Here is a 20958-nt window from a genome sequence, read left to right as displayed (position 1 = left end):
ATGCACGCGTTCACAAGTACTTCGATGGGAACTTGGACCGAAGGTTTTACAAAAAAAAAAGACGAAAAAAAGGTGAACTCCTATAAGTGCATGATCTTCCTGCGACAAACCTCCACTTCAAGATTCGTGAAAAAATTTACATCATGACTTAATCCTTGAACGTTCAGTTCTAGCGAGCACGATATCTATTATCTTATTATTTGGCCAATAAACGGAGACTCCACGTTCGCTTTCAAGGTTTAGAAATTCCCATGTTAATTGGAGAAAAATAGAAAAATAAAAATTACCCACCACTGTCATTATGATAAAAATTAGCCTAAAATACCCATGTGCCTAATTAAAAACCACCCACCAATGTCATTATAAAAAAATAAATATAAAATATCATTTAGCAATGTATCAGTTACAAGCATATAGTATTAATAAAAACTAAAGCTAACAACAATCAATCAAAATAAAATGAAAATAAGAATAATTATATGCATAATATTATTAAGGCTCAACAAATCAAATTGTTATTATAGGTAGATCATATTTGAATTGTTTTAACCAACAATAAGACATAATTTACGATAATGAATAGGGTGATGTATGGTAAAAATAGTATAATCTTTAAGTAAGGATACGACGACATGCGAATTTTTGAATTTTCAATACTAGCCGCGCAAATGCGCGGGGTATACTCGTTGTTTTATGGAATGATAACATCATGATCCCAGCAGCATACTTTGTAGTTTGTTCTGAACATGTGGTTAAGAAAAATGCTATCTGAAAGAACTGATTCAGAGCACTAAAGAATTCAACCAAGGGTCTATCATTGTGGATATTGCATAATGGAGTAGACCTAACCAAGGAGACAATTCAAACATACTAATATTTGCTTCATGGCATCAGATATTGCAGTTCAATCCATTGCATTATGATATACTGATATTCGTTACCACCAATGATATGTGCTAATCTTTTTTCTTTGAAGTAAACGATATGGATACATCTAACTATCCCTCAGTCTCTTTCAAAGGAATTGGTATGCGTCTAGTGAGAAAGGATCTCCTAAAATTCTAGCTTATGGATTGCTCAATCACCAGACTGTTTGCTTTTTAAGTTAAAATGCATTTCTGAATGAGTCAGGAAAGGCAGACCTAATCAAAGAAACGGCATTAAATCTTATAATAGATCGGATGCATGTATGTGAACAGCCATATCATACCTTTATTCTGTTCAGACTTCAGACCAATCTAGCGACTACATTACAGGTACATTTGATCTGCAGCAGATCCTAGTATCTCTGAAAGCAATACATGCGAACTTTTTCAATTTTCAGTACAGTACTAGACTGCTACTTTTCTAGTGGCCAAGTTCACTGAACATAAGATACATATATCATTATTGAGACCCTTCCAGCAGACTTTTTTTTTTCTGACAGAACAAACATGAAAAAGCTAGAATAAATACTTGATTCTTGCCAGACTTTTCTTTGACGGAACAAACATAAGATAGAGTGGTGAAGCAACAGAAAGCTTGAGACGAAAGTCTAGTCATGGAGCACGAGGGACTACATGATTCTTGGCTGTCCGTTGATCCTAACGCAGAATGATTCAGTCAGGCAGGCAGAGGCTGAGAGGCGTAGAAAACAAGAGCTGCATATCACTGGGAATGTGAATAATTAGACCGCTCGAAAGAAGGCGTCGACCAAACCTATGGTGGCTATTATAGAACTCTAAACCTGCTGTTTCTGTATCTGTAAATATATGCACAGCTTAATTTAATCATGGCAGATTTTTTGGAGAAACCAATGATTGTAAGAGACCCAAAATCTCGGTTTCATCTCAAAAAAGAGAATGCCAAGGCACATCAGTGCTGACCATGGACCTCTGCCTTGTCGCAGCCTGGAGACCGAAGAGCCTTGCTGCCGTGAACTAGATACAGAGCAATCACGATTCGCAACAACAAAACGATCAAAATTAAAAATTCAAAACGATCACATCAAATGAAAATCTTACATGCATGAAGTATTAAATCTAGACGAAATAAAAAAACTAATTACATAGTTTGCTTATAAATTACGAGACGAATCTAATGAGCCTAATTAGATATGATTAGACATTAATTTGATACAATAATTGCTATAGTAAACATATGCTAATGACGGATTAATTAGGTTTATTAGATTCGTCTCGCGATTTACGGACGGAATCTGCAATTACTTTTATAATTAATCTATATTTAATACTTCGAATGTGAAAAGATTTTTTTAAAAAAAATTACGAGATGCATCTAAACAGGGCCAAAGAGATAAAAACAAAGGAATCTAGAATGGCCATTGCGACAGCTCCCTCCTCCCCTGATGGTGGCAGTTGGCACAAACACGAACATCGATTGAGAACACCGGCGTCGAAGAGCATCACCGATTCACCTTGCTCACAAGTCACAAGAACACCTGATCTTGCCTGCCCGCCATTTGTGCTGCTGCACTGTTGACTGTTGCGCTGTCAGTTTTCAGCTAAACAAAATACGGCGTGACAGTCGAGTGCGCTGGAGCGTTCTCACTCAACGACGCGCGCCGGTGTCAGAGGCGTTGACCCGTGCCTATCAGTCAGGCTAATCACCGGTCTGGGAGCTGTGTGAAAGCACGAGCTTCCGCCGGTCAAAGCTTGGCTGGATCACCGCATGTCATTCTTCGCCAGTCGTCACCGGTTGGACGTCACTCGCTTCCAGCAGAGCTGCAGCGGCAACTAGAAATGCCTGCAGCACGCAGTCCTAGCTTGCCTCTCCCTGCTTGCTGCCTCTATATAAAGGCAGCACGTGTTTGTGTTTGTATTCTGCAGGCATAGGGGGCAGGGGCACAGAGAAGTAGTAGTACAGAGACATGGTTGTGTGTATCTTCAGGCAGCAAGCAAAAACTTGCAGAGAGGTAGCAGACTAGTGCTAGAGTACCAGGGCATGAGCAGAGGGGAGACGAGAGGGACGAGAGCTGCTGGCTGTTGTGGGTGTGCGTCCTAAGCTCAGGAGAGATGACACCGACGTCGGACGGGTCGACCGAGATGTGCATCTGCTGCGTCGCTCGATCCGTCTGAAGCCGGTGTCATTTCCCCTGAACTTAGGACCCATTAGCCCTGAATGATGGACACGAAGACACCTCGGCGAGCCGTCGCCGTTGCTGCTTTGGATGGTGGTCCTGCTGTTGAGCCGCTTTGGCGAGTGGTTTGTGTTCATCTTGACGAGGTGTCGCAACAGCTTCTTTCAGTTCTGAAGTTCATCTTGTTCTGAGTTTGTGTGTTGTTTTGCAGATGAGCTGGTGAGGTGAGGTGGAGAACTGGCATGTGAGATGTGAGACGGGATGTTGGATGGCAGTGAAAAGCCATTCGTGCAAGTTTTTATTATTATTTTGATCGTAACATTCGTGCAAGGTTAACCAACCATGCGTCCAGAACTAGATGGCTATTCGGTGGGCTGACCGGCGACAAGCACTTTGCCCACTTCCAGGTTCCAGCATCCCTCCTGCTTTTGCATCTCTGAAACCACCTCTCAGAGCCCAAAGCTATCTGTTTGCCTGCTTCAGAGAACCTGAAACGTCCCGGCAACACCTGCCTGCACTAATTCGGAGCTTGGACCCCACTGCAAACATTGTATTTTTGTTCGATTCATCCTTTCTCTCTGCCTGCGCTACCAGTTGGGATGATGTGCTCTGAACTCTGAAGTCTGAGCTGGCCTTTAGATGGGCGACTGGGTGTCCACCTGATCCTGATGGACTTCGTTTGCACCGTACATTAAACCAAGAACAGTATGATTCGAACAAAAGTCCATCAATCTTGAAATCAATCCCAGTTTTACCTTTTCTTTTTCTTTTGTTGCTGGGTTACAACGAAACTAGGCGTATAGCCCGCATATTTGCGTGGTTAGTATTGAAAATTCAAAAATTTGCATGTCATTATATCCTTACTTAAAGATTATACTATTTTTTTACTATATATCATCTTGTTCATTATCGTAATTTTTGGCTTATTGTTAGTTAAAACATTTCAAATATGATCTACCTATAATACCAATTTGATTTGTTGAGCTTTAATAATATTATGCATAAAATTATTGTTATTTTCATTTTATTTTGATTGATGGTTGTTAGATTTAGTTTTCATTAATAGAATATGTTTGTAACTAACATAGCTAAATAATATTTTACATTTAATTTTTCGTAATGGCATTGGTGGGTAATTTTTAATTAAGTATATGGGTATTTTAGGCTAATTTTATTATAATGGTAGTGATGGGTAATTTTTATTTTTTTCTATTTTTTCCGATTAACGTGGGAATTTTTAGTCCTTAAGAGCGAATGTGGAGACTCTGTTTGTTGGATAAATAATAAGATAACAGATAAGCTGCCTGCCAGGCTAGTTAGATTTCTGACAATAAAAATAAGCTGTTTCACTTTCAGATCGCTCAGTGTCATGTATTTTTCTTGGAGCATTGCATTGGTCAAAAGAAAATGCTGTCAAATCTTTGCGTGCCAATCAAGCTCAACGGTCATCATGAATGTAAACTTGAAGTTGTTCTATCTGAAACTATGTTATCAGTTCAGATAAAGATCATGAGAACACTCTGAATAGTGAATATGATGCTCCGTTGTCTGTCAGACTTGGCACTTGGCCTCTTCGGACTTGAGGTAAAGTCTCCGACGATCTACTTCGATCCCATCTTGCATCAATCCATCAGCCGTGTATTTGCTGACATTCAACATTCATTGGAGTAGAGAAATCAGGAGCATTTGACATCGTTGCCAACATGCCAACAGTCTAGACAGATTGGTGTGGTATGGAATGCAATGCCGAGGGGAGATTAAGAGGACTCACTCCAGCAGTACAAATAAACCGTTCCAGCCGGCCGCGAATCCCGTCCGCCCCTTCACCAACTCTGACATCCGGCGAGCCACCATGAGCTGCTACGCCCGGCGACCGGCGCCGCCCTCCGTGGCTCGCGGGAACGCCGGAAAGGCGGCTCCTTTGCTGGGCTGCAACAAGGTGCCCGATAGAGTTGAGCGGAGGATCTCCGACGTTCTACTTTGTCTTTGCAGGTCACGCGAGCTTGAGGAGCCTGGGATGCACGGACGGCGGCGGGGCTTGCCGACGGCAAACCTGGCACGGTCGGTTTCCAATATTTTACAAAATAACCCCAATTCGTATCGCGATTACTAATCACGATCCAATATTTTACAAATACGCCCCTCCTTTTGGATGGCCTGCTCATCTCTTCTCCGTCGTCGGCGTCTTCCACGCGCTCGCGCCCGTCCTCCGCTTGCCGTCCGCCGTCGTCCTCCCATTCCCAACCTTCTGAACCATCCAGTCCATTTATTTTTGTTAGCGTTGACTCAGAGAAACTGCGAAGGAGTCATACAAAAAAAATAGCAAATAGCCGGATAAAATTCTCCAACAAATCTCAGTGGTACGGTACCCTGGGTGTCCAGAATTACCATCAGCGTCAAGAATTTGATGGTGGAACTCCGGAGGCTGCCCTACCCTACCATCAACGGCCAACCACCGAGCAGGCGAAGTTGAAGCAGCGCGTCCAGGCGGCGCAGCGGCAGGATCAGGCCGCCGGCGGCCCGCCTCTCGACTCGCAGCGCCGCGCGGGACGACCGCACCGCCCCCCACGGGCCACGATTGTGCACAAAGTGAGCCCAAGGCCCAACCGGCAGCAGCAGATTCTAATAATTGGGGTCCAGCCTACGTGCAGCCACATTGGGCTTCGTAGTTTGCAATCGGCCCAATGCAGTACGCGGATCACGATGCAAACCGGCAAACGAAAGAAAAGAACCGTGGACATTTTCTTGGATGCAACCAGTTATCCAAGCGCAGTGCTCGTATACTTCTTTCAAAATAAAAGAAAGAAATTGCCGGACACGACTCAAACTCAAGACATCTTCTTGTCTGATATTGAGTTTTGTGAGTACTCATGTATTAACGGTGCCAGTGCTATACTTTTTTTACACTGAATTGCTATCATAATTTCCTTGTATAAATGTCCAAACGAGTGTAAATTAGAAAATTAGACGGTAACATGATGATATTTCCAATCAACGTCAAAGTGGTGGGAGAAGGCAATCTGTACACTAGTTGTATCTTGGGAACTTTATAAAGAGCGAAACACATAAATTTTTCAATGCAATGAATCAGCAACTTCATACTCGTGATCAGAATAATGGAGGTGCAAATTGAGTCTAGTGAGTCTAGTAATGGAGGTGCAAACTGAGTCTAGTAAGGTTCCTTTGTAATATAACATGTCTACCCGGTTTGAGTCCTCGACTCTGCACATATCCTAGATGTATTTAAGAAAATAAATTCTACTATTTTTTAGTAGTGAGTAACATAACTGTCATATTTGGAAGCATTTACATCCGTAGAATGGCAGTATTTACATCCATAGAACCTGGTGTCTGGAGTCACAAATAACAAATGGTAGATCAATAAGGAAAACGATAGGAGTACCGGCTCGGCGGCTCTGATTCTAGAAATCGAACACAGGTGCATCACCTGCCAGCTGAGATATAGCTCATCCTCGGTTTTTTATTATTCTCCTAAACTTGACAATTATGCTAATAATTATTCTCGTCTAAATTGCGCGGAACAAAAAATAGCAGCATTTATCTTTTTTTTTAAAAAAATACAAATTATTCTCGTCTAGCAGATCTCGTTGAGAGAAAAGATTTTGCATGATTAAACTTTGGCTAGAACTAAACATTTGCCTAAGCATGTCTAATAAGAATCTATTGCAGATCAGACTATGATGAAGTATTTCGTAGTGACAGGCTGACAGCTACTCAGCCAGTCCAGTGGATGTGGATCAAATTGATGGCTCCAGCCTCCAGCCAAACGAAATGGAAAACCCATGATGCACTATTCGACTGCACAACTAAAACCCCACCGCCACCGAGCCCGTTCAGCCGCTGGCTGCTTCGCTGAATATAAATAACCGTGCATCCCTAAGCATTTCCTCGTCAAGGCGAACCTGCCGTGGGTGGCGTGGTGCATCAACAATGGCGTCCATCCCCGCCAGTCCCTTGTGTTGCTTAAGCTTGTTGCTTCTGCTTGCACAAGCCTCAGCCACCGTCCGACCACCAAGCAGTCCGAGCAGCGGCCACCATGGCCGCGAACCTCGTCAGCCTTGCAACGCCTACATCGTCCACACCGACCACCTCAGCAAGCCATCCCACTTCGCCACCCACGGGCACTGGTACACCTCAATGGTGGCCTCCCTCTCCCCGGCCACCAACTCCAGCCGCGTGTTCTACGTGTACGACGCCGCGATGCACGGCTTCGCGGCCGAGCTCACCGACGACGAGGCCCGGCGCCTGTCCAACATCCCGGGCGTGGCCGGCGTGCACCAAGACAGGGTGCTGCATCTTCACACCACGAGGTCCCCGGGCTTCCTCGGCCTCGACAAGGACTTCGGAATCTGGCCGGACACGGACTTCGGCGACGGCGTCATCATCGGCTTCGTCGACAGCGGCATCTGGCCGGAGAGCGCCAGCTTCGACGACACCGGGCTCGGCCCCGTCCGGACGAGCTGGAAGGGCCGCTGCGTCGACGGCGAGCGGTTCAACGCCAGCATGTGCAACAACAAGCTAGTCGGCGCCAGGTTCTTCACCACCGGCACGAGCCTGGCGACCGGCGACTTCCTGTCGCCGAGGGACATGGCCGGGCACGGCACGCACGTCGCTTCCACGGCCGCCGGCTCGGAGGTCCCCGACGCCGGCCTCTTCGGGTTTGCGCGCGGGACGGCGAGGGGCGTGGCTCCCAGGGCGAGGGTCGCCATGTACAAGGCGTGCGTCCTCCACGACTGCAGCACCGCGAGCATCGTCGCGGCGATCGACGCCGCGGTGAAGGACGGCGTCGACATCCTGTCCCTGTCCGTCGGAGGCCTGGACGACCCCGTCTTCTACAAAGACCCCATGTCCATCGCCTTGTTCGGCGCCGTGCGGGCGGGCGTCTTCGTCGCCTGCTCCGCCGGCAACTTCGGCCCGTGGGAGTCCACGCTGAGCAACGTGGCGCCGTGGATCACGACGGTCGGCGCCGCCACCGTGGACCGGGTGTTCCCGGTGAGCATCACGCTCGGGAGCGGCCAGGTCCTCACCGGGCAGTCCCTCTACGCCCACACGACCAACCCGACAGACATGATCCGCCTACTGCCCAGCAACTGCTCCAACGACCTCGAGCCCGACAGGATCAGGGGCAAGATCGTCATGTGCGCTCGCGATTTCGGCGTTTACCCGTCGTACGGCGTCGCGGTGAAGAAGGCCGGTGGCAGCGGGCTGGTCTCCATCTCCCCCCTGGATTGGCATATGGACGCGCTCATGGTCCAGCCGTTCACCCTTCCGGCTGTCGCCGTCAGCGCCCGTGAAGCCGACAGGCTCTCGGCGTACATCGACTCGGTGCCTGACCCGGTGGCATCGTTCTGCTTCACCGGCCGCACGGCCACCGGCGAGAATCGCGCGCCGGTGGTGACGTCCTTCTCGTCGCGAGGGCCCAACCACATCGTCCGCGAGATCCTCAAGCCGGACGTGATCGCGCCGGGCGCGAACATCCTCGCCGCCTGGCCCGGCGAGTCGCCCCTGACGCAGAGCAGGAGCGACGCGAGGCGGTCGAGCTTCAACATCGTCTCGGGCACCTCCATGGCGTGCCCGCACGTCGCCGGCGTCGCGGCGCTGCTGAAGCACAAGCACCGCGACTGGACGCCGGCCGCGATCCGGTCGGCGCTCATGACGACCGCGGCGACGCTAGACAGCCGCGGCCGGGGCATCGCGGACAACAGCCGCACCAGCAGCGGCGTCGCGACGCCGATGGCGGCCGGGGCCGGGCACGTCCGGCCGCAGATGGCGCTCGACCCGGGCCTGGTCTACGACGCCGTGGAGCAGGACTACACCGACTTCCTCTGCACGCTGAACTACACCGCCGCGCAGATCAGGATGTTCGTGCCCCGCTTCGCCGGCTGCACGAGGACGCTCCCCGGCGGCGCAGCCGGGCTCAACTACCCGTCGTTCGTCGTGGACCTCAGCGACGGCACCGGCGTGCGCGTGCTGAAGCGTACTGTGACGAAGGTGTCGGAGGGTCCAGAGACCTACACCGTGAGGGTCGTGGCGCCGGACCACGTGGCAGTGACGGTCACGCCACGGACGCTGCAGTTCGAGAAGCAGAAGGAGAAGAAGAGCTACAAGGTCGTGTTCAGGAGCAAGAAGACCGCGGTCGGGTCGACGCAGTTCGGGCACATCGTGTGGGAGAACGATGTGCATCAAGTGAGGAGCCCTGTTGAGTTCCGCTGGACCTGAGTCCCTGATGGCAGGCGAGTTCAGGCTCTCAGGCGCTGAACAAAATGAAACTTAGATGTGCTCGTTACTAGTAGTTATTAGACATTATACTTCTCATCTGGTGTCCAGTGAAGATTAAGTACCATTATTTATTTTTACTTTGATACTGTTCCTTATATTGTTTACATAAGTATTCATCAAACTGGAGCAACTACAAAAATAGGGCAGAAGAAAAAAAAGAGTTTTCGTCTAGTTTGTGGACGAAATTGTGTTTTCATGCATTGGGTCGACGAAATCTAAATTTTGTCCAAATGATAGAATGAAATTCTGGAAATTTAGTGTTTAGTCCATTTGGTGGAAGTTGTCGGTCCAATGTTCGCCTCAGTGCTAAATTTTTTTAACTACTCTAGTTCGAGAAATATTTTTGAAAATATTATACAGAATAGTATTAAATAAAAAATCAATTCCTTTTTGTTTCTTTCGTCTGAGTTGATCGTGAAATGGCATGACTTTCTATATGAAATGCAGAGTTCAGAACCTCCTTACTGTATTGATGCTTACAAATTACAATATACTTTAAATATAAATGACTGAAGAAACTTAATACTTATACTGATTGCCTTGTTGCATATACAGAACTGCTTTATGTCTGATTAACATACTGAATTACTTATTGCCCCCTGACCAATCAGCTCATGACACAACATCAGTTCAACTACTGTTCAAGCCTGATCTTATTCTAGTGCCTTGATGCCTTTCATTCTCCCACCTGATGTGTCTAAAGTCCCACCCCGCCTTCCGCTGCCTCCGGCTTCATTTCTAAACTCTATTGTGTCTGCAAGTGCTTCTTGAACTTGAGGATCGTTGTGAGCGCAGAGGGGCAGCGGAAGCTGTAACAACCCACGTAATAATTACCTTAATTAGGATTAATTGAGAGATTGATATAATTATTAGCACTAATTGTGGAAGCATCCACACACACAGAGACCAAGCCGTGCCCAAGTTGGCCACGAACGCCGCCCGCTAACACCGTGCGCGACGCGCATCCCCGCCCATGCCGCACTACCTCCTTCGCCGTCCTCATCCGAGCTGCCAGCTCCTCTCTCTCACCCGCGTCCTCTTCTTCTTTCTCCTTTCTCCTCCCTTCGCTCTTCTTTTTCTTCCTCTGCTCAAACCGAGCAGAGCGTTGCCATGGCCGCCGCCCCTCCATGGTGAATGTCAGCTCTGGAACGAACCGGAACGCTGGTGAACGGCGCAGGCGAGCTCGGAACGCCGGCGAGAGTGAAGGTGGACACACGCGAACACTTGGAACACGAGCACAAGAGAGTTTGGTGCTGCCCAAAACCGCAGCGTTTTCTGGTTTGTTCTTCTCCTTTTATTGAACACAAAGCAAAGGACTCCGGTGGCGATCCGCACACCGCGCTAACGACGCGTCCATCCCCACGTCCACGATGTGCGCCCACCTCCGGTTGTCCAAGTCTAGCGCGAGCTATTCTCGCGGGCACGATGCGCATGGCAACCACAAGCCGGTCCTCATGCGCATGACTAACAGAAAGATTACATGCAAATCTAACTAACTCTAACAGATGCTAGGCTCATCTAACAAATCTCCTCCTGAGCCTTGCGTCTCTACTTGATCTTGACGAGGCCGAGCTTGTCACGAAGTTCACAGAAGCGCTCCCGCGGCAATGGCTTCGTCAGTATATCTACCAGCTGCTCGGCAGTGCCAACTGAAGCAACATTCACCCTGTCCTCCTCGATGCACTCGCGAATGTAGTGGTATCTTGTATCTATATGCTTGCTATGATCATGAAAGACATGGTTCTTACTTAGCTGGATAGCCGATTGGCTGTCGATGTGGATCCTGACCGCCCCTTCAGACTTGCCCTTCAGCTCTGACAGGAGGCGAGTCAGCCAAACTCCCTGGCAGGCAGCTGCTATGCACGCAATATACTTGGCTTCGCATGAACTGAGTGCAACAACCTTCTGCTTCTGACTCTGCCAGGTGATGATCTTCTTGCCATGGAAGAAGAGGACACCTGTGGTACTCTTGCGAGTGTCAATGTCTCCAGCATGATCAGAGTCGCTGAACCCAACAAGTTGAGCCTCCTTCTCCCTTGTGTAGACACAGCCATAGTCAAGAGTTCCAGCAACATACCGCAACACTTTCTTCACGGCTGCCAAGTGCTCGGTGGTAGGTTTCTCCATGAACCGGCTAACATAGCCCACCGAGAAGGCCAGATCCGGCCTCGTGTTCACCAGGTATTGCAGCGAGCCCACAATGCTCCTGTAAGCAGTGGGATCAACGCCGGGCACTGTGCTTGCCTTGCTCAGCTTCAGGCGTGGCTCCATTGGAATGCAGCTGGGATTGCATCCAATCAAGCCAGCGTTCTCGAGTATCTTCGCTGCGTATGCCTTCTGACCCAGAGTGATGCCCCTCTCGGACTGATTCACCTCCAGCTCGAGGTAGTAGTGGAGCAGCCCCAGGTCACTCATTTGAAACGTGCCCCTCATCCGCGACTTGAACTTGTCGATGTCGCTTGAGCAGCCGCCAGTGATCACCAGATCGTCAACATAGACTCCCACAACAAGGCGGCGTGTGCCCTCTCGGAAGTACACGGCATACTCGGAGTCGCTCCTTCTAAACCCAAGTCCGATCAGCGAGCCATCCAACTTGGCGTACCAGGCCCGTGGTGCTTGGCGCAGTCCATAGAGTGCCTTGACGAGCCAGAGCACCTTCCCCTCATGTTCCTTGAGCACGAACCCAGGAGGCTGCTCGGCGTAGACCTCCTCCTGCAGCTCCCCATTTAGGAACGCCGATTTGACGTCCATGTGATGCACTGGCCATCCTTCATTCACGGCGTGCGCCAGGAGAAGACGCACGGACTCCAGACGTGCCACCGGCGCGAACACCTCGTCGAAGTCCATGCCTTGACGCTGCACGTAACCCTTCGCGACCAGCCGGGCTTTGTACTTGGAGATGATCCCGGCTGCGTCCTTCTTGGCCTTGTACACCCACTTGAGGCCGATCGGGCGCGAGTGATGCTGTGGATCTGCAAGCTCCCACGTCCCGTTCGCCTCGATCGTGGTCATCTCGTCGAGCATGGCAAGGCGCCAACACTCATGTTGCTGCGCCTCGGCGAAAGTGGATGGCTCGGTGTCGCTCGCCAGCAGGAGATGCTCCTCCAGCTCTCGTTGTGCCAGTCCCGGCGGCGAGGTTGGCCCGAGCACGTTGTCGATTCTCCTGAAGCGAAGAGGGGCGTTGTCATGATCGGCGTCCAGGTCCATGTCCCCAGCGCTAGGGGGCGTGGCAAACTCCACTTGCTGCCCAGCGACGTGCGCTAGTGTCCACGGCGACGCCGGTGCTGGCGCTGCTGCGGAGGAAGGAGGCGCGGGTGATGCCCACGCGGTAGCAGGGGTTGGCGAGCGCGCAGGAGACGTCGTGTGGGCTGGCGATGTAGCGGTAGCTGTTGTCATCATTGTGACGACACCAGGGGGCTCCTGCAGCCCCTCCTCGATGACGAAGTCGCCGCTCGTATCTCCCAGCTCCCCGGTCCAGCTCCACTGGCCGCCCTCGCCGAACATGACGTCGCGGCTGATGTGCACGCGACGCGTTGTCGGATCGAAGAGGCGGTAAGCCTTGGAACCAGGCTCATACCCGATGAAGATGGTGCGCCGGCTTCGGTCATCAAGATTCTTCAACCCCGGCGTCGTGATCTTCATGTGTGCGATGCACCCAAACGTTCTCAGGTGGTGGACGCCGGGTGGACTCCCAGTCCAGAGCTCGTAGGGAGTCTTGCCCCCACACGCTCTTAGAGGAGGAGCGGTTCAGCAGATATACTGCCGTCGTGACCGCCTCCCCCCAGAACACGCCTGGCAGCTCCTTGGCCTTTAGCATGGATCTCGCCGTGCCCACGACGGCTTGATTTCGGCGCTCGACGACTCCGTTTTGCTGGGGAGAATACGGAGCCGTGAGTTCACGCTGCACTCCCAGCGTTGCGCAGTACTCATGGAAGTAGCTGGCCAGGAATTCCCCCTCCCCCCCCGATCGGTACGGAGGGCAAGTAGTGGCTTGCCGGTCTTGCGCTCCGCCGCGGCCTGGATGCGTTGGATGGCTGTGGCCGCGCTGTCCTTGCTAGGCAGCAGGGCTAGCCACATGTAGCGTGAATAATCATCAACGAGGAGCAGGAAGTACCGGTTACCACTGGGTGTTGGAGGCGAGATCGGTCCGCAGAGGTCATCGTGGAGGAGTTGGAGGACTTCGGTGGAGCGCCCCAGGGCACGCTGAGGAAACGGCGTCCGCTTGTGCTTCCCTGCTAGGCAGGCGTCGCACAGCTGGTCAGGCTGGTCCAGCAGCGGCATCCCGCGCACCAGCTCCTCCCTGCCCATCTTCCTGAGCGCGCCGAAGTTGACATGCCCGAAGCGGGCGTGCCACAGCCAGGCGTCCTCCTTAGCGTGCGCCGCCCAGCACACCGGCCGGGCGATGGTCACCTCCAGCACATAGAGCCGGCTTGGGCCCCTGTGCACCTTGGCGAGTAGGCGACGCTCCTCGCCGAAGACTCGCATCACCCCTTCCTCGATGAGCACCTTGAAGCCCACCTCGTCGAGCTGGACGATGCTAATGATGTTGGTGGTGAGGCGTGGGATGAAGTAGACGTTCCTGAGGGTGCGGTGCTCCCCGTTCTTGCAGGAGAAGAGGATGGTTCCGCGGCCTTCGATCCGAATGACGGAGCCATCGCCGAAGCGCACCATCCCGACGACGCCTGTGTCCAGGTCGGAGAACGCGTCACGGAAGCTAGTCATGAGGTTGGTGGCTCCGGTGTCCAGGACCCATCGCTTCAGGTCCCGGTCCTCTGTAACGTCGGTGGCGGCGAAGACCTTAGCCTCCACGATCTCAACCCGAGTCGGAGGCGACGGTGCAAGCAAGTCGTCGACGCCTGCGTCGGGGACTAGCGGGAGCGGTGTGGAGTTGGGCATCTCCACGGCTGGGCCGCTCTCGTCCACAGCCCCGTATGCGAACATGAGGGTGGCCTCGTCCTCCTGGGCCGCATAGGCCTCCTTCTTCACCTTCAGTTTGCCGCGACAATCTTGGGCCCGGTGTCCCTTTTTGCCACAGCACTTGCATTCATCGTCCGGGCTGGCCCCGCCCGAGTTGCTGCGCCCCTCAGGAGCGCCCTTACCTCCCCGGCCGCACGGCTTGCCACGGCACTTGCCCCGGCCACCGGAGCTCGCTCCTCTGCGGCCAGAGTCGCCGTCCTTCTGCTTGTAACGGTCCAGCCACTGCTCCTCCGTGAGCAGCAGTTTGCCGCCCTAGGCTTGGGACGATGGTGGTGGCGGCGGCGTGTCGACCTCATCGGCCGCCCGGAGCGTGCCGGTGACCTCCTCGATCGTCAACGTAGAGATGTCAACGAAAGATTCCATGGATATGATGAGTTGCTTGTACCTGGGACGCACCACTCACAAGTACTTTGCCACCACCTTGGCCTCTGAAGTGTCCCCTCATAAGAGAAGGCTTAAATGTGTTACAAACATCAGTCTCAGGAGGCTGATGACATATTTATTACATCAGATGGTTGATTACCGTACAACTCTACGCGGTAGTGAGCAGAGAGGCGCCACTATCGCGAGAATTACAATCCACACACACGCAATGATATTAAATATAAAAAAAAAGTCATCAGAGTCTTGCGCCATGCGGTATCTCCTACGGGTGACCCTAATCCACAGGCAAGGCTGGGTGCAGGACGGTACCCCTACTCAACGTCGTCAGGTACAAAGTCTGGATCTTCTTCTGTAAAAATAAAGAATGGGGTGAGTACAAACATACTCAGCAAGTCCAACCACACCCACGGAGGGGGTATAAATAGAATATCATGCACAAGATAAATCAAGGATAAGGCTAGGGTTTATATTGCGGAAAATAGTATTTTATGCAGGGGTTCATTTGAAAGAAAAGATTTTCAAAACAAGTTTTCTTGTTCCGAGTAACACAAAGGGTTGACCCACACAGGATCCAAGTTTTAAGACTGCTACCGGACTCCTCATCCGCCGTAGCACACGGCACAACTGCCGGACATATTTCCAAAACAACTCACGCCAACCCATCCCATAGTAAACACTAGTTATGTGACCACACCGTAACTCGCCCAGTACCGTGGGCACGGCTATTCGAATAGATTCTTAACTCTGCAGAGGTGTGCAACTTTACCCACAAGCGGGGTACCGCAACTCGATCACCTTTGTGTCAGTGCAGATCCCAACAAAGCCATTACCCACCTTAGCTAGACCTGACTAGCCATCACGGGATGCACCAAGGGGTTATCGACCTATCACAGAGGTTCTAACCGGGGCATAAGTCACACAGAACTAATCCCTTCTCCTTGATCACCCGTTGCTCTCAGCTCTCCTGATGGCTATCAGACTAACTAGTGGGGTTTATGCTAAACCGTTGCCCATACAACGGTCGAGTGGTTTGCACGATAGTGGAGTTAGGTGAGATGACACACCAACTCGGTCCTTAGTGGTAACAAGATGGATATCTCCCTTCCTTGCTCTGCCACACAGGCACAAGCACACTAAACGGCAAATCACACAGAAATGCCATCCATCCCATCTAAACTCATCTTTCGAAAAAATTCCACTTTTATCCCTTCCCACACATGCACACCTTTTCTTTATAAAACAAGTTGTATTGTGTATAAGATCATAAGCCTTCTAGCAGCGATTAACGTCCAAACAAAATCAGACATTAATCTAGGTGGTCAAGGAATGGTTATAACAAATCAAGGGGTGGCTACCCAACCGTGTTTTCAGCAGGCAAAACATATGCAATTTTGTAAAACAGGCCATTAGGTTGTGTTTATAAAAACTGGGACAAAATATGCATCAAAGGGCGGGATTGAACTTGCCGTCTTCGAAGCCTTCGGGAAGGTCTTGGTCAAAGCACTGTCCTTCGGGCTCGTGGTCGTGGAACTGGTCCTCGATCGCTGGCTCGCAATACTGCTCGTCAACGGCCTCTCCTTCGTTCACACCGTGGTCTACGACGCAAACAAACAAACATACAATCAAAAAAAGAAATAAAAGTTTTATCGTTGAGCACGAATCGGAAATAACTAAGATATGGAGTTCGGAGTAGTATTTTCGGGCGGTTACCTAATGGCATGGACAAAATTATGTCATGAGAGGCATGGTAAAGTTTTAGGTAGGTCCGAGGTCGTTTGGCGCATGAAATGATGGGTTATATAAAGGTTTAGGGGTTAAATCAGAGTCCAGGGGCATATTTGTAATTATATTTAAGAAGGCAAGGACTTGGTTTGTATTTTAGAAACTATTTGGGTTATTCTAAAAAGGGTCAGGGGTTTATTTATAAATAAGTTTATACAGTGGAGGGTTCGTTTGCAAATATAATAAAGGATGGGGCTTTATTTGCAAAAAGGCCACAAGGTGGGAGGATACTTAATTAAATTGAATAAAGAGGAGGGGGTTTTGGGCAAATGTGCCCCCCTCTCCTTCCTCCCGACCGCAGAATAGGGGAGGGGGCGGCGCGTCGCCGGCGGCGGCCCTGAGCCGCGTTCTGAGCCCGGGAGCGGCTCTGGGGTGAGGGAAAAGGGAGAGGAAGACCCAAGGGGTCGATTGCCCCCTCGATTTGGGGGAAAGGAGGCCCGCAGGGCGGGGATTCATGGCGGCGGCGGTCAGTAGGCGGCGGCGGCCATGGTGGCGCCGCGGTGGGGCTCGACGGCGGCCAAGGTGAGGAGGGAGAGTGAGAGGGAGGCGAGAAGGTCCCACTGCACCTCTTACCCTGGACAGAAGCAGCGCGTGGAGGCGGTTCCGCGGTGGCCGGCGTTCGGGGCGGCGGCGATGGTGGATGGTGGCGCTAGGAGGTCAGGGAGGAGGCGCGGCTCGTAGTGGTGGAGCTCGGAGGTAGGGCAGGGGCCTCTTTATAGCCGCGGGACGGCGGTGGGGAGGGGTGCGAGGCGGTGGGGGGTCGGTGCCGGCCCGCGAGCATCGCGGGGCGCCATTAATGGCACTCCGGCCACTTGCTCGTGTCGCGATGCGGTGGCGCTGTTTGCTCGGCGGGCGGCGCGGCGAGGCAGGTGACGGGACGCGTCAAGCAGGCGGGGCTGTGCTGGCACAGGGGCGATGGCGCGCGCGGCGAGGGCAGAACACGGCGAGCGGCGCGGGTACGGTTCGGCGGGCGGCGAGGGCACACACAGGTGGCAGCGGCGGGTCTTGGGAGCACGTGGACCGGCGAGCGTGCATGTGCAGCGGGGCAGGGGAGGCAGGGGCGTGCTTGGCGTGGCGGGGTGCGCTCGGGCAGGCGGCGCCGAGCTGGTGCGCGCGTGCACGGCCGGGCGGTGCGCCTTGCGGGCTGCGGGGGCGAGGGCGTGGACAGCTGGTACGCGTATGCCGCGCGTGGGATCGGGGCGGGGGGGGGGGGGGGCGCGCGCGGGAGCAAGGAGCAAGGCGGGCGCGCGCGTGCGGGAGCAGGGAGCGAGGACGGCGTGGGCGGAGCGCGCGGTGGCGAGCGGCGTTCGGGGCGCGCGCGGGAGCGGAGCAGAGGAGGGAGAAGGAAGGAGAGAGGGGAGAGGAAAAAAGAAAAGAAAAGGAAAATGGAAAAAGGAAAAAGAAAATGAAAAGAAGGGGGAGAGAGAGAAAAAAGGAGAGAGAGATGGAGAGATTCGCGCCGCGATCGCGGCGCCGGTCGGCCACGCGCGACGTCGCGTGCGTGCGCGGACGAGGCCACAGGGAGGCGGTCGTGGTTGGAAATCGGACACTTGGAATGGAGAGAGATTCCGGAAAATAGGGTTCGGGGTTTATGGGTGTTTTGAGCTCAACGATGAAAAGTTTTGCAAATAATTATTTTTATCGCATGTTTTAATTTGGTTGATTTTTTTTCGGGATATCACAGCCTCTGGCTCCGGATCGCCAAGCACCTCGAGGCGCTGCACGATCCCGTTCAGGCGGTGCGCGAAGTCCTCGATCGGCTCTCCGTCAAGGAGAGCGATCGTCTCGTACTCGATGCGGAGGTTCTGCGCAGTCGCCTTGCGCCGCCTCGCGTCGCCGATCCGGAGGGTCTTGATGGCCTCCCAAGCATCCTTCGCCGAGTCCTTGACGGCGAGCATGGACACCATCTCCGTGGGAACGGCGCTGTAGATGGCCTCCAGTGCGGTGCGGTCGTCATGGTACTCGCCGTCTTCGGTGTCGACAACGTCCCACAAATGGCGCGCCTGGAGCTTCAGCTTCATGAGAAGAGCCCACTTGTTGTAGTTCATCTTCGTCAGCTGGGTCCAGTTGCCGGAGCTGCCGGTCTCATTAATCACGCGCTCGACGATGACTTTGCGCGGACGGCGCGACTCGCGGCGGTACTGGCGTCGGGCGTCGCACGTGCGCGAACGGTGCGGCGGGGAACGGCTCGGCGACGGCGTGCGTTGCGGAGTCTTCCCTTTGGGCGATGCTAGTGGCGTCTTGTTGCCACCCGACGACCCAACCTTGGGCGGGGAACGGCCATGGCACGGCGGGGACGCCATTGGAACGCGAAGGGATGAGCGGCCTGGCTCTGATGCCAAATGTCAGCTCTGGAACGAACCGGAACACTGGTGAACGGCGCAGGCGAGCTGGGAACGCCGGCGAGAGTGAAGGTGCACACACGTGAACACTTGGAACATGAGCACAAGAGATTTTGGTGCTTCCCAAAACTGCAGTGTTTTCTGGTTTGTTCTTCTCCTTTTATTGAACACAAAGCAAAGGACTCCGGTGGCGATCCGTACACCGCGCTAACGACGCGTCCATCCCCACGTCCACGATGTGCGCCCACCTCCGGTTGTCCGAGTCTAGCGCGAGCTATTCTCGCGGGCACGATGCGCATGGCAACCACAAGCCGGTCCTCATGCGCATGACTAACAGAAAGATTACATGCAAATCTAACTAACTCTAACAGATGCTAGGCTCATCTAACAGTGAACTCCCTCCTCCGGTCACCTCCGAGCCCCAATCAAAGCACCAAGAGGTAGCCCATGACCTCCTCCAGCTTCCCCAACCCCCAGCCAAACTCCTCCTCGGCCAAATCGACGGGAATCGAAGCTCCAGACCACCATGAACAGTAGCTCCGCCCCTCACCGTCGAACTTCATCCTCCGGCCATCGTTTCACCCACCCAGCGGTTCAAATCGGATGTAAGTAACCTCCTAAAACTCGTGCTCTCCATGTTCCATCACGTTGGCATCATTTCCGCGCTCGTTTTTGGGCCATGCCGCCGCCGTCATGCCTCTGCTCATCGCGGACCGCCCCTGCGCGGCCCTGTGTTGCGCCATGGTGCGCCACGGGTGCGCTCGGCCCTGCTGGTGCCACCTGTGACGTCCCCGTTGCCGGCCGGCGAGCCGCCGGGGAGCCATGGCCGGTCAAAGACCGGTCGGCCATGGTTGACTGGGTCAGGGACCCTGCGCAAGAATAGAAACAATTTTGGGGGCCTCTTTTTTCAAAGTCTGTGACTCATATGAATAGTCCTAAATAGTGCTGCGCAATTCTAGAAAAGTTGAGGGCCTTGCTGTAAAGTAGTTTTTCATTTATGCATAATTTAGCTGCAAGCTTCTAAAATTCATATAAAATCATTGAAAAATAAGAAAAATACAAACTAAAATTTGTTGGATTCCTTTGTTCTAAGATATACAACTTTTCTTACAGGTTGATCTTTAGTTTCTGAATAGTTTTTGCTCTAGTTTAAATATTAGTTTAAGTGGCTGTAAACTTTGAAAATGCATAGTAAATCATTAAAAAATCATAAAAAGCAAAATAAAGATGTTTTGGAATCCCTGTAAGTAGATCCACACAGTAGATATAAAATCTTATATGCTCTAGTAGAAAAATATTGCTTTAGATGTTTATCTATGTTTGATAGGGTTAAATTCATACCCATAGCTATGTTGCTCCTTTTGCTATGAAATTTTTATGGTAGGTTAGTCATGTGATGAATGTGATGTGGTAAAAGTTTCAGATTTATTAGTGCACATGTGCATATGTTATTGATTTAACTTGTGTAGTGCTTAATAAATAGTTATGAATAATGGAAAGGTGTAAACATAGAAATGTGCTAAACTTGTTTAGTGCCTAGTAAATTATAGTTTGAACCATAAGTAGTGAAACTTATTTCGTTATGCCCCTCATGACTAGATATATATGCTTTGGGGAGATAATATGGCATGCTTTAGTTTAATGTTTTGTTAGAAATCAATAATTGCTTGTTAATGCTTTATGTGGATAATTTATAATAATTCCTTAAAATGAAGTTGTAGCAATTCAAATGCTTTGGCAATTTCATGGTAAACTAGTGATAATGTTTGTAGTTTAAGGTAAGAATTTGATGTCTTGAGTTACTAATTTACCTCATAATAGCTTGTTTAGTGTTAAGAACATGGATATTAGGTTTAGGAGAAAATAAACTTTTGTTTTGTACATATGATGTCATGACTGGTTGTTAGTCATTGGAGCTAGCTTTCATGGGCTGTTTAACAAAATTGTGGAACACTATAATTACCTCTAACTTGTTGGTTGTATGAGGTGCTTGTGTGTTAAGCTAGTGTAGGGTTGATGCAACTAGTGATATGCACCTCTCTGTATGATGTTTACACCTGCTCTCTAGTTATGCAAACTTCTTTATAAGTGCTT

At 51.4% G+C, this 20958-nt stretch overlaps 1 protein-coding gene and 1 long non-coding RNA gene across 2 annotated transcripts; both read left to right on the top strand.

Annotated features, from left to right (window-relative positions):
- LOC120662899 (subtilisin-like protease SBT1.7) lies at positions 1–9319 on the top strand. The gene is made up of 2 exons (XM_039941954.1): positions 1–26; positions 7015–9319. Exons 1-2 carry the CDS (start codon positions 1–3, stop codon positions 9317–9319), a joined length of 2331 nt encoding a protein of 776 aa, XP_039797888.1.
- Positions 2841–5983, top strand: LOC120661783. Its single transcript, XR_005670041.1, has 2 exons — positions 2841–3204; positions 3291–5983. It is a non-coding gene; the product is annotated as an uncharacterized LOC120661783 (long non-coding RNA).
- Positions 9320–20958: the final 11639 nt, after the last annotated feature.

This window comes from Panicum virgatum, chromosome 2N (genome assembly GCF_016808335.1).
Source record: "Panicum virgatum strain AP13 chromosome 2N, P.virgatum_v5, whole genome shotgun sequence".
NCBI classification, from domain to species: domain Eukaryota; kingdom Viridiplantae; phylum Streptophyta; class Magnoliopsida; order Poales; family Poaceae; genus Panicum; species Panicum virgatum.
This window is presented reverse-complemented; position numbering and strand designations above follow the sequence as displayed.

Excerpts from the sequence above, each read along its gene's own strand:
- LOC120662899 (XM_039941954.1), top strand. The coding sequence starts at position 1 with ATGCACGCGTTCACAAGTACTTCGAT. Across the intron at positions 27-7,014 it reads GCGTTCACAAGTACTTCGAT|GCGTGGTGCATCAACAATGG; the intron begins GGGAACTTGGAC and ends CTGCCGTGGGTG.